The sequence below is a fragment of the Camellia sinensis genome, chromosome 3, assembly GCF_055761805.1.
Source record: "Camellia sinensis isolate YWXY chromosome 3, ASM5576180v1, whole genome shotgun sequence".
Lineage (NCBI taxonomy): Eukaryota > Viridiplantae > Streptophyta > Magnoliopsida > Ericales > Theaceae > Camellia > Camellia sinensis.
In genome coordinates, this window is record NC_138963.1 from 16111403 (window position 1) to 16125703 (window position 14301).

The 14301-nt window shown below is 42.0% G+C and overlaps 1 protein-coding gene across 1 annotated transcript; it reads left to right on the forward strand.

The window, feature by feature from the left end:
• Positions 1-1047: 1047 nt before the first annotated feature.
• LOC145821336 (uncharacterized) lies at positions 1048-2449 on the forward strand. The gene is made up of 2 exons (XM_082917843.1): positions 1048-1158; positions 2129-2449. Exons 1-2 carry the CDS (start codon positions 1048-1050, stop codon positions 2447-2449), a joined length of 432 nt encoding a protein of 143 aa, XP_082773969.1.
• The last annotated feature ends 11852 nt before the right edge of the window (positions 2450-14301 follow it).

Here is a 14301-nt window from a genome sequence, read left to right on the forward strand (position 1 = left end):
ATTTGATTGGTAGAACAGTGGAAGTATACATTAATGACATGGTCGTGAAGACCAAAGAACCTGAGAATCATCTGGCTGACTTAAAAGCAGTTTTCGATATTCTTAGGACATATTGGCTCTGACTTAATGCTTCGAAGTGTGCATTTGGAGTTAGATCTGGTAAGTTTCTGGGATACCTGGTTTCTAGAAGAGGCATTGAGGCAAGTCCAGATCAAATCAAGGCCATTCTTGACTTGAAGAGCCCAACATCGACAAAACAAGTACAGATGCTGACAGGAAGGGTCGTAGCCCTGAACAGGTTTATAAGTAGAAGTTCAGATAAATGTAAACCATTTTTCAGTTTATTAAAGAAAACCATCGATTTTTTGTGGACAGAGGAGTGCGAAGTCGCCTTGGCCGACTTGAAAAAGTACCTGACAACAGCTCCAGTTCTGTTAAATCCAGTACCTGGAGAGGAGCTATTCTTATACTTGGCTGTTTCAGAGCATACAGTGAGTGCAGTCGTAATGAAAGAAGAGAATGGAGAATAAAAGGTAGTATACTATGTAAGTAAAACCCTAGTAGGCGCAGAGACCAGGTACTTACCCTTAGAAAAGTTAACACTAGCCTTGGTGATGGCTTCAAAAAAACTGAATCACTACTTCTGAGCTCATAAGATTGTGGTGTTGACTGAGCACCCCTTGAAGTCTCTGCTGCAAAAAGGAGATCTGACAAGTAGGGTAGCTAAATGGGCAGTGATATTGAGCCAGTATGATATAGAGTTTAAACCCAGAACGGCTATCAAAGGCCAAGTTCTAGCCAACTTTGTGGCCGAGTTCAAACCTAGTGCCATCCCACGTCAGGCTTCGGTAAGCTGCAGCTTGGGGTGTCCAGGGGAACAAGAGGAGACCTAGCTGGGAATAAAAAACCTCACAACAAAAAGGAAGAAAAAAAAAACCCAAACCCTACGATATTTACATCGGCGACTCATTTTGCCTATTTGTCAATGGAAGTTCAAACCGTTAAGGAGCGGAGGCAATAGTAGTGTTGGTATCACCATATGGGCTAATGGTGGAACAGTCTATCCATTTGGGGTTCAAAGCCTCAAATAATAAAGCAGAATGTGAGGCACTAATCGCAGGGTTGAAATTAGCAGCGGCAATGGAAGCTGACGAAATGGTAGTCTTCTGTGACTCCTAACTTCTTATGAACCAGGCAACAGGCGAGTATGCAGCCTGAGATGAAAGAATGATAGCCTATGTCAAAAAAGTTGTTAGACTACTAGCCTTGTTTCAGGATTGCCGACTACAGCAGGTTAGCCGAGATGACAACAGGCATGCCGATGCCTTGGCTAACCTGGCTAGTGCAACGAAATTAGGGAGGGCAAGGACAATAATGGTTGATTATTTGTCAGGCCTAAGTGTGGAACCACTAATCACAGAGTATGAAGCAATGTGTGTGGAGATGGGTCCAAGTTAGATGGATGCAATATTGATGTTTTTTAGGGACGACAAGTTACTAGATGATCGCAAATAGACGCACAAGACCAGACTGAAGTCGGCAAGGTTTAGCCTAACAGCAGAAGAACATCTTTACAAAAGGTCTTTTACTGGCCCCCTTTTGAGGTGTGTGCATCCCTCCCAAGTTGAAGACTTCTTGTATGAAATACATGAAGGGGTATGTGTCAGCTATGCTGGGGCAAATCACTTGCTCATAGAGCCATTACTCAGGGGTACTGGTGGCTTTACATGTAAAAGGATGCTGAAGCCTACGTTATAAAGTGTGAGAAGTGTCAAAGGTTTACATCCTTGATACATCAACCAGCAGTTGACTTGAACCCAGTATCCAGCCCTTGGCTATTTGCCCAGTGAGGTATGGATCTTGTTGGACAACTGCCCCAAGTAACTGGGCAAGGAAGTTTCTGCTGGTAGCAACTGATTATTTCACAAAATGGGTAGAAACTAAACTTTTTGCGAAGATTCAAGATATTGATGTAAAGAACTTCATATGGAAGAACATCATCACCACGTTTGTGATCCCAATGGCAATAATAGCAGACAATGGTACGCAGTTTGACAATAAGCTAATCAAAAGCTTCTATGTAAAGTACAAAATCAAGAACTATTACTCTACTCCAAGTTTCCCTCAGAATAATAGTCAGGCAGAAGCATCCAATAAAACTATCTTTGATGGGATCAAAAAGAGGCTGGAAGCAGCAAAAGGAAAACGGGTGGAGAAGTTGCCCAATGTACTATGGACATATCGGACTACGTCGAGAAGATCAACTAGAGAGTCTCCATTTGTCATGGCCTATGGCACTGAAGCAGTTATTCCACTAGAAGTCGGCATTCCAGGGATCAGAACCCAAGGAGTGGAAAATGGTACTAATGAAGCATTTCTAGCCCGAGATCTAGACCTTCTGGAGAAGAAAAGGGGGAGAGTAGCAATTCGGCTAGGGACATACCAGTAATAACTTGCTAGGGCTTGCAACAAGAAGGTCAGCCCAAAAGAGTTCAAAGTGGGAGACCTTATGCTGAGGAAAGTAGTCGGCAACAAGAAGGATCCTAGGGAGGGTAAGCTTGGCCCAAATTGGAAGGGACCTTATAGAATCATCTCGGTCGCCGGCAATGGGGCATATCTGCTTGAGGACAATGATGGCAAAGAGTTGCCAAGACCTTGGAACACTTGTAACTTGAAGTTTTTCTATCATTAGATTTTTTGATTTTTTAAAAGTTTATGTCATAATTTTATTAGCCGAAGTAATAATAAAATTTTAGTTTGGTTTGAAATTTGTGTGATAGGACTGACCAGTCCCATGGGGATGTTTCTGAATGAAACAAGACGAATAACTTAGACTTATTATATGGCAAAGTTGAATTATACTTGCATATAATAGAGTTGAACTAAGTTGGCGATGTTTCATTGAACTAAGTTGGCGATGTTTCTAAATGAAACATGATGAATAACTTAGACTTATTATATGGCAGAGTTAAATTATACTTGCATATAATAGAGTTGAACTAAGTTGGCGATATTTCTGATTGAAACATGACAAATAACTTAGACTTATTATATGACAGAGTTGAATTATACTTGCATATAATAGAGTTGAGCTAAGTTGAATTGAAACTACACTTACCATGTCGGCAGAATTAAACTTTGAATGGAACTAAGTGCACTTTACTTGGGTTAACAGAGAAACCAAGGTTGAACCTCGGTTAAACTTTGTTCGAATATGACTTCGGTGAAAGGCTATAAACACTTAATGTGAACTTAAGAGAAACTTAGGTTCACATTAGGGGGCAGAGAGCTGGAGAATGATGAATAAACTTAAAAGTTAAAAGTTTGAGAGCTTGGGACTTGTTTACAAGCTAGAATTGGTGTAACACTTGTTGAAAATTCAGAAAAATTTACAAGTTGAAATTAGCCAATGTAATTGTATCCGAGATACATATTGGCCGAGATGACCAACCGGGTTATCAAAACTTGGAAACGGTGTAGTCTTAATAAAAGACAACATATGGAGGTAAAAAAGCAATGCTTGACTGAATAACACTTGTAAAAATATTTTAATATTTTTTATCCGAGGTATGCCAATGGTTGGCTGAGGAAAACATTCGAGGTTTATATCCGAGGTATTATATCCCAGAGTTATTATACAGTTAAGGTATATTTTGAAGAAATGCAAAAATATTGTAAGTATGGAAACAGGAAAGACATGAAAGAAAGCAGTAAACATGCATAGAGGAAAAGAAGAAGGTACACATTCAACACTTGGAAGAAAAAAGACTGGCATTCAAGAAAAAGATTACTTGTTCAATTACAAAATGGGCACATCGGCCAAATATAAAGCTAAACATTGTCTAGACAAAACAGAGGTACAATTGAAATAAGAAAATTCTAAGTGTTGGTGGCATGAGCATCGGCTTTGGTTGGCAGTGTTGCATTCTTCTCCGACTCTATCTCGGCATCTATTTCGAGTAGAGTTTGATCCAAACTCTTCTCGGCACATTGTACCTCGGCCTCCGAAGTGGTTAGTCTAAGAGAGGCACCCTTGAAAGCCAAGTCATCCTCCTCATCTTGAGTTAAATCAATGACTTGTTCATCTAGGGTGGGGGACTTGGCATCAGTGGCATCCTCCTCCTCTTCTTCATTGGCTTCACCATCCTCGGCATCATCCTTGTTGGCTTCTTCGCCAGATTCCTTGGGTGTTGGAGGGAAAGGCACTTGAAGTTGATTGATGTCTCGAAGGTCAGAGTCCATTGGGACAGATAACTTGTTGGGCGCCGCCGTCCAATCAAGGTAATAACCTCGGTTGTAAGCCAGGTTGACTTGCTCTTTGTGCTGGTCACGGACGGCGGCCTGCCCCTTTTCATAAGCCTTTTCATCGGCCGCCTTGACGTCGGCCTCCTTTGAGTCAAGGGCCTTTTGAAGCTTAGCCTCTAAATCAAATGCCTTGGCCTTGGCAGCCTCAAGACCGGTTCTAGCAGCCTCGGCTATTTTTTTTTTCTTGACCAAATCCTGAGCAACTTTGGAAGCCTTGGCTTGATCCAGTAGAGCTCAATTTTTGGCTTCGGCATGATTGAGTGAGGAAAGGAGTTTGGTAGTTTCCTTAGTCTTCTTTGCCAACTCCTTCCTTGTCATCTCAGTCTTGACCGTGTATAAATGAGCGTACTGGATAGCCTGCAAGAAGTAAAACACATTAGTGAAATTTGACTAAGTATAGAAAGACTGTAAAAGAGTAAGTAAAGAGGCTTACCAAGATCGAGTGTTGCATTATAAGGCGAAGTTTTCATATTCATGCAATTCAGCCATATGGTTCATATCTTCTGGTAAAAGAATAGCCGTTGGCAGGGCTGTGCCGACTTTAATATTCATTACGCTGTCGCTAGCTGTCAGGGGTCTATCATCCACCATGACCTCGGGAGCCCAGGTCATATTGCGAAGGAAGTTGCAACTACCCTCAGGTTAGTCAGACCTCGGCCTTTTGGGCGATTGGGAATCGAATGCATTGGCCTCGGCTGGCCTCTTCTCGATGGCCATTTGGCTCTTCTCTACCTCGGCCAATTTCGAGATCGGTACAGTGTCCTCAGAATCAATCTGAGTCACTGTGGTCTTAGCCTTGGCCTTCTTCACTCCTTTCGGCTTTGGCTTCGATTGACATGGAGAAGATGAAGATTGCACCGTCACAACCCTGGGGATATTGGCAAGGAGATCCTCAACAATGGCTGGTTTATGGCCCATTTCGTCTGCAGTGGAGGTAGCTGTTACTTTGGTGCCGAAGTGTATTGTTGGAAGGGCGGTTGGGGGATTGGCTGGGTCGTAAGTCGATGCCTTAGAATATCGCCGTTTGCGGCTGCGAGTTCTGCCGGTAGGGGCAGAGATTGGAGCTCGGCGTTGGCGTTAGCACTGGGATGGAGGAATAAGTTGAGCGGCAGAAGTAGATGGTTGCTTAGCTGGGTCAGAAGTGGAGGCCTGATCTGGCCTTGGAGATGAAGTTGTTGGTGGAGTTGTGGCAGAATGAGGGATCTTACATCGGCGAGGAACGTCGGGCAGGACCGACTTGTATATTGGTATGTAGTTTAGTAGAAGAGGCGTCTTGCGCTTTTGCACAAGGAGATCTAAGAGCTTCTTTAGATCTCGACTGAAAACGAATGATTGCCAAAATCCCTTCGCTGGCTGAGGAAAAACTGTATAAAACAAAGAGCAAACATTAGAAGAGATGAATAAACTAGCAAGCCTTAACCAAAATGGAATTTCAGTACCAATGACTAAGTCTTACCATTACCCTCTTTAAAAACTGTTTGGCTCGGAGAATAGAGATAGAGGTCGTCATCAGATGAAAACTCCCAGTTGCCCGAGACAATGAAGTAATCATCTCCAGCACCCTTGTTGGAGTGTGGGAGGTCGGTTATTAGTTTAAAGGTGGTGGATCTGGGCTTGAGGTAGTATATGTAGCCTTTTTCAGACTTAAGGCCACACATGGTGTAGCAGAATTGGATATCGGCTAAAGTGATCCTAGCTTTTTCTCAGTGTGCTAGTTCAATTATGCCGTTGATAACCCTATATGAGTTGATGGCTAGCTGCATAGGGTTGAGCTTATAGTAATAAAGGACCTCCCTAAAGAGAATGTCTAGGGGGAACCGAAGTCCACACTCTATAAAGGCTACTACTGGGAAAGACATGGAATCACCATCAGGCATGATAGAGTCCTCCTCCCCAGCCAACCCGAGTTGAACATTGGCTGGGATGGAGAGCTGTTGACGGAAATACTCTATTTTTTTTGGGGCATCTACTCTTCACCTGAACATACCCATGATGTCAGCTAGTGAAGACTGGGGCAAAATTTCAGAAAAGAGTGGTTGATATGAGTTCAAAGACCTTAGCTAAAACCTAAGTTGGGACCGGGGCAAGGGTTTTTGAAGATCTAAGAGGGATTTGTTTCAATTTTCGTAAGGAATGTGATTTCTATCAAACCCCAAACCTAAGACTATACGGAAACAAGAATCAAGGGCAAGAATCTGGAAATAAGTCAAAATAGAAAAAAAAAAAAAAAAAAAAAAAAAAACCATGATTCATAGTCAAGAAAGTAACATTTTTCAAGAACACTGAGTAAGTGTGTACAGATGTGCAAAAGTCAAGAGCAGTGACAAACAACTAAAGCATCAAGTATATGAATAGTGTGTATGTGTGTATATAGACACAGAGACAGATTGAATAAACACAAAGTCACAAACAAGTATGTCTAATACCCTAAATGCTGAAATTCATAGCGCAATCGAATATTCAAGAAGCTATAAACAACTCATAAGACGAAAAACAAAAAATAGGTTCAATGGCAACATGTGAGGTAGTTGAATAGACACAATTAAAAACCATATGGCTAAGAACAATACAAGTTATTCGAAAGAATGAACAGAGATACGAAGAGAAATCGAGGACTTACTGATTGGAGCCAAAGAAAATGACGTCGGAATGAAGATCACCGAAGTCAGACAGCGTGAATAATCGGAACCAGATGACGAAATGCTCGCTGAAGAAGATGACTAAAGCAATTGCAGGAGCTTCGAAGCACGAAAATGGAGGATTTCGGAGAAAAACGCTAAAGAGAGAAAATTGGTTGCAAATTGAATACTCAAAAGTGAAGAGACGGAGAGAGAGGGAGAAGTTTTGTTAAAATTGTGAAAAAGTTGCAAACCATAATGATTTGCCTTGGACGACGTGTCCGTCAGGCGGCGTGCGTAGAAGCGACGCGACCTGATAGTGCATGTTAGGTATGAACCAATGAGGGAGCGACGTGTGGAGAAAATGGTTAAGTAAACCGTGCGTGACAGCTCATACGCAGATAAAACTCTTGGAGTTCTTGATTTAATGAAACAAAATCCTTGGCTAGAGGAGCAATCTTGATTAAGGAACTTGAAGAACTTGGTTATTGGTTCTTGGTCATTGATAAAGTAGACTGCAGAGTCTTGGTCATATGAAGCCGACGAGTGATGATCTCGGTCATGAGAGAGTGAAAATGTCACGACCCCATTCCGCCTCTAGTAGAATGGTGCCGTGATGGCCAGTAATCCGAGATTACCGAAGGCCAACTTTCAAAACTCACACACAATCAGAGTATTACATATGGGGCTAACACGTGCGGAAGCAATATATACAAATCTAATTAGTCCATAAGAGCAGTGCATAAGTCAAATGAAATGGCATATATCTTTACATAGCTTTACAACTTGAATACAAATAAAATAAAGTACATGTTACATCTTGATCAAAAGGCTTCTCAAGCTGACATATACAAAACACAACGAATTACAAGCTAAGAAGCATGATCTTCAAGATGCTACAAAATGCGAATCCAAAACAAGTTACAAGCACATCTAGGCGTCGTCGCCGTCCTGCTCATCACCTACATATATATATAGAGGGTGAGCTTGGATACTCAGTGAATGGTACAGGTAATAAAGGGTTTGCATGAATAATAACCAAAATCTTTATCAAAGCGATACACATTATATCTTGCAAAAAAAACCAAGGACAAAATAAGTTCGTCTAACAAGTCTTTCAAGCTTCATCAATTAAAGTCTTTCAAGGCTTTCAAGTTTCAAGGGGTGACATTAACAAAGGTTGTGCTACAAATGCTTATAGTCCCCTAGCACGTACAGACTTTCAAAGGTTGTGCTACAAATGCTTATAGTCCCTTAGCACCTACGGACTTTCAAGGGTTGTGTTACAAATGCTTATAGTCCTCTAGCACGTACGGACTTTCAAGGGTTGTGCTACAAATGCTTATAGTCCCCTAACACGTACGGACTTTCAAAGGTTGTGCTACAAATGCTTATAGTCCCCTACCACGTACGGACTTTCAAGGGTTGTGCTACAAATGCTTATAGTCCCCTAGCACGTACGGACTTTCAAGGGTTGGGGTCCAAAACAAGGCTAACACTTGATATACAAAATAGGGATAATCATTCATGCTTAACAAATACTTTTCCAAAACAAAGCAAAACAAGGCTTTATCAAAACTTTATAACATAACTTTATTAAAAATACCACTCACATAGTTCCTCAACGTCGGGGTCAAGCGAGAGTCCAAGTCCTACAAACACATGGCAAAGTCTATTGAATGCACTTTCAAACAAGCTTTACATGAATGCAAATGATCTCGGCATTCCTTCAAAACTAAGTCGAACCGAAACAAAACACCGTTTCTCATCTCAGGAAAAACTTGCTGGGCACCAACCAGGTCTTGGCCGAGGTCCCACACCTCCTTGCCGAGGTGTGCCCCCGATGGCCACATTCAAGGAAATAAAGTCGGGAAAATCTGGGTTTCCCTTTCTTGAAGAACATGAAGAACATGGATGCAAAGATCATAACTTATTATTACAAAATCTGAGATTTCATGCTATGAATTCAAAAACATGGACCTGGGTACCCATACTTGAAGATTTTATGAAAACAAACGCAAAAACATGAATCTTGATGCAAGCTTTCGGATCAAACAAGGCTTTTATTTAAGAATACATGAATAACACTTTCTCTTTCGAAAACCAAACTTTAAATCGATGCATGGCTTACAAATCGTGCTCAATCATGCAATGTAGCTAGATGAACAATAAGAACCAAAACAGTAGGTTAAGATTCTAACCTCAAAACGAGAATCAAACGGTTTGAACTTTAAGGAGCAAGCTTGGAAATCTATTTCTTCTCTAAGAACTCCTTCTCCCTCTTCTAGAGCTTCTCTCTTCTCAAGAACAAAGACATATAACAAATGATACATTTCTCTCTCTGCCGGCTGATTTAACACTCAGCTCGGACATGTGGCAATGGCTGGTTGGCTCTACTAAAAAAGGCGACTGAGTGAAAAGATAAGACCATGACAAAGCGTGTTCAACAAGCAAGATGGCATAGGCACTCCGGCAGGTAATGATCTCGGCTAAAAACAAGGCATCGGCAAGTAAGAAACAATGATCTCGGCTAGGAAGGACAACACTTGGCCTAGCTGTGCCACACCCCGGCCTAGATGTGCCATACCTCGGTCTAGGTCGCACCAATCCAGGAGCAAGACCACTTAGGCGCAAGGTAACATCTCGGCCAAGATAATACACATCTCGGCCTTGGTGATGAACACCTCAGCCTAGATGATGACATCTCGGCCAACATGCCTTGGTGAAGGTGGAGGTCAACCAAAGTGGTTGCAAGATGGTTCTAAGCTTAAGGTGACCTTGGCTTGGATTAACCTAGGCTAAACACACACACCAAACAAGGAACAAAGCATGTAAGTAATGCTTATGCAAGACAAATCAAGGTTTTGCAAATGCAACATATCAAGACAAGATCATGGGATATATGCAAGCATGACTAAAGTAAAGTGAGGGTTATTACATCCTACCCTCCTTACAGAAGTTTGGTCTCCAAACTTAAGTTACCTTGCTCTACAAATAACTCCGGATGTCGGATTTTCACTTCTTCTTCCTTTTCCCATGTAGCCTCATTGCCATAATGCTCCTTCCATTCAACCTTTACCATCGGTATCGACTTGTTTCTCAACTGTCTCACTTGTCTATCAATAATTCTCATCGGCTTCTCCTTGTAACCTAAATCTTCATTAATCACAATCCCGGAGTAATCAATTACATGCAGTGGATCCCGAATATATTTCCTCAACATCGAAATATGGAACACATTGTGAACTTGACTTAGTTCTGGTGGTAAAGCCAGTCTATAGGCAGCTGGGTTAACCTTCTCAAGTATTTCAAACGGCCCGATATAACGAGGTGCTAACTTACCTTTCTTCCCAAATCTGAGAGTTCCTTTCATTGGTGAAACCTTCAGGAATACATGATCCCCAACTTCAAATTCCAACTCTCTTCTTCTCTGGTCGGCATAGCTTTTATGTCGACTTTGAGCAGTTTTGATCCTTTGCCAAATGAACTTAATCTTCTCAGTTGTAACTTGAACTAGCTCGGGGCCAATCAAAGCTTTATCTCCCACTTCAGTCCAACATATCGGCGATCTACACTTCCTTCCATACAAAGCTTCGTATGGCGCCATGCCAATGCTAACTTGATAACTGTTGTTGTAAGCGAATTCTACTAGCGGTAGATGTACTTCCCAACTTCCCTTGAAATCTAACACACATAGTCTGAGCATATCTTCGAGTGTCTGAATCGTTCTTTCTATTTGTCCATCGGTCTAGAGATGAAAAGTTGTGCTAAACTTCAACTCGGTTCCCAAGGCTCTTTGTAAACTCTGCCAAAATCTAGAAACAAACTTCGGATCTCGGTCTGACACAATGGACATCGACACTACATGAAGTCTTACAATCTCATTCATATATAGTACAGCAAGTCGGTCAGCATTGAATGTAGTCTGTCCAGGCAAGAAGTGTGCTGACTTAGTTAATCTGTCAATAATAACCCAAATTGAATCCATGCCTTTTTGTGTCCTTGGCAAACCAACCACAAAGTCCATGGAGATGTGTTCTCATTTCCACTCAGGAATCGGCAAAGGTCGAAGTAGTCCTGCTGGCCTCTGGTGCTCTGCTTTCACTTGTTGACAATGCAAACACTGGGATACGAACTCGGCTATTTCTCTTTTCATATTCGGCCACCAAAAAGTTTGTTTCACATCTTGATACATCTTAGTGTTTCCTGGATGAACAGCAAATCTGGAACCATGAGATTCCTGTAGAATCTTTTTTTTCAACTCTCGAATGTCGACCACGCACAATCTTCCTTCAAACTTAAGTACTTGATTTTCAATAGTGTACCCTGACCTCGGCTTAGTGAGAATCTCATCGGCAACTTTCTTGAAGAATCCGTCTTCCATTTGTCTGGCCTTCACTTCCTCTATAGCGGTCGGCTCCACTGAAATCATGGCTAAGCATGCCAGACTTCCAACTGATTTTTTGCTCAATGCGTCGGCTACTGAGTTTGCTTTACCTGGGTGATACTGAATTTGCATATCGTAGTCTTTCAATAACTCAAGCCACCTTCTGTGCCTCAAATTTAGCTCCTTCTGAGTGAATAAGTACTTTAAACTCTGATGATTTGTGAAAACTTGGCAAGAAGCCCCATACAAGTAATGACGCCAAATCTTCAAAGGAAACACCACAGCTGCTAGCTCTAAATCATGGGTAGGGTAATTCTTTTCATGAGGTTTCAACTGACGGGAGGCATACGCTATAACCTTACCTCCTTGCATTAACACGCAACCTAATCCCTTATGTGAAGCATCATTATAAATCTGAAATTCTTCTTTGGCTGACGGTAGTATAAGTATCGGTGCTATAACCAACCTCGTCTTTAACTCCCAAAAAGCTGATTCCCTATCCTCGGTCCATTCATACGCCACTCATTTCTGAGTTAGTTGTGTCAGTAGTACTGCAATCCTTGAGAAATCCTTCACAAACTTCCTGTAATAGCCGGCCAAACCCAGAAAACTACGAATCTCGGACACATTAGTCGGCGTCAGCCAATTCACGACAGCTTCAATCTTACTTGGATCAACAGAGATTCCTTCTTCATTAATCACATGGCCCAAAAATGAAATGCTGGAAAGCCAAAATTCACACTTGCTAAGCTTGGCATATAATTTCCTATCTCTTAGGATTTGTAAGGCTAGCCTCAAATGCTTTTCATGCTCAACACCACTCTTGGAATAGATCAGTATGTCGTCGATGAAAACAACCACGAACTCATCTAGGTACGGCTTAAAAACTCTGTTCATCAAATCCATGAATGCTGCAGGAGCATTGGTCACTCCGAAAGGCATTACCAAAAATTCGTAGTGGCCATACCTTGTCCGAAAAGCAGTCTTCTCGACATCCTCGGCCTTAACCTTCAGCTGATGGTAGCCTGACCTCAGATCAATCTTAGAAAAGACCCGTGCCCCTTGTAGTTGATCAAGTAAATCATCAATCCTCGGTAATGGATATTTATTCTTAATGGTCACCTTATTTAATTCTCGGTAGTCGATACAAAGACGAAGTGTACCATCATTTTTCTTGACAAATAGAACTGGTGCTCCCCAAGGTGAAGTGCTCGGCCTAATAAATCCCTTGTCCAACAATTCTTGTAATTGTAGTTTCAGTTCCTTGAGTTCGGCTGGGGCCATTCTATAGGGTGTTTTGGAGATAGGTTGGGTTCCCGACATGACATCAATCATAAATTCTATTTTCCTATCCACTGACTGGCCAGGCAATTCATTTGGAAAGACATCTGGGAATTCTCTAACCACTGGGATGTCGGCTAACTCAATATTTCCATTCAAATCACTTAGTATAATACACAGATAACCTTGACACCCCTTTTGGATCAACTTATAGGCTTTCATGGATGAGATTAAGGCCTTGTTTGGGAACAGGCTAATTTAGTAGCTTTTTGGCTATTTGGCTAAAAAGTAGGTAAAACAAACTTGTATGTTTAGGATGACTTTTTGGCTAATTACGAAAATATGTGCAAAAAGTAGAGAGAAAAGAGAATCTTTGACTTTTTGGTATGTGTTGTTAGCTTTTTGGCTAATTTAGTAACTTTTTAGCTAATTAGCTAAAAAAGTAAGTCCCCAAACGGGGCCTAAGTAAGGTGGGAGTACTACTCCTTTACCTTGGAAAATAACCTCGGCTTGATTTGGGGGTTTTAGCGTGACATTCTTTGAAACACAATTAATAGATGCATGATTCGCTACTAACCAGTCCATTCCCAATATGACATTAAAGTGAGTCATGCTTAACGGCATTAAATCAACTAATAATTCTACGCCCTCAATTACAACGACACACGCCCTATAAATGGATGCAACAATCATAGTTCTCCTAGATGGAGTAGACACATATAACACATAATCAAGGGGTTCTTGTTCTCTATTTAACTTCTCGGCAAACTTAGCAGATACAAATGAATGTGTAGAACTCGAATCAATCAATATGTATGCATCTTGAGAGCAGATTGGGAGTATACCTGACACGACTGTCTCAGCATTCTGAGTGTCTCCTAGTACCAATGTAAAAACTCTGCCTCGTCTCGTCTGGGCCTTTCCAATGTTATTTCTCTGTGCGAAGCCCGAGGTACTCCCATTCTTCCTACCATCATCAGTCCTTGCCTTCGGACAGTCTTTCACGCGCTGGCCCATTTCGCCACATTCAAAACAGGCTCCTGATGCCCAACGGCAAGCTCCGAAATGCGGTTTCCCACAACTTGCACACGTCGGCTTAGCATTACCTTCCTGGTTCGAGTTGCTGGAGCTGCCCACATTTGCTTTCTTCTTGGCGTTAAACGGAACTCGGCGACTATCATAGTTCTGTCTCTTCCTCTGGGTCTCTCCTGAATTCTGATATTGGTTCAAGTTAGCTTATGCAAGGATGGCCTTGTCCAATACTCCGGCGTAAGTCGGCATGTTGAGCATGTTAACTCGATCTTGTATCGGCCCACGAGGCCCACTTTCAAACTTCCTGGCTTTTCTATATTCATCATCGACCATGTGAGGCGCATATCTCGCCAACTCGGTAAAAGCACGATCATATTCTGCCACTGTCCTGCTGCCTTGTGCTAGAGTCTGGAACTCTGTAATCTTGTGGTCTCGAACGCTAAGGGGAAAGTGTTTGTTATAAAACAACTCCAAAAATCTGGCCCAAGTCAAACCTGGGTTGCTTTCTCGGGTCATCATCCACCATCTTCGTGCATCGTCGTTTAGTGTGAACGCGGCCAATGACACCTTCTGGGCGTCGGTGCTGGGAAAAATCTCAAACAATTTCTCCATTTCCAAGACCCACGCCTCGGCTTTCATCGGCTCTATACCCCCAGAGAATCTCGGCGGTTTCATTTT

Excerpts from the sequence above, each read along its gene's own strand:
- LOC145821336 (XM_082917843.1), top strand. The coding sequence starts at position 1,048 with ATGGTGGAACAGTCTATCCATTTGGGGTTCAAAGCCTCAAATAATAAA. Across the intron at positions 1,159-2,128 it reads CAATGGAAGCTGACGAAATG|AATAATAGTCAGGCAGAAGC; the intron begins GTAGTCTTCTGT and ends AGTTTCCCTCAG.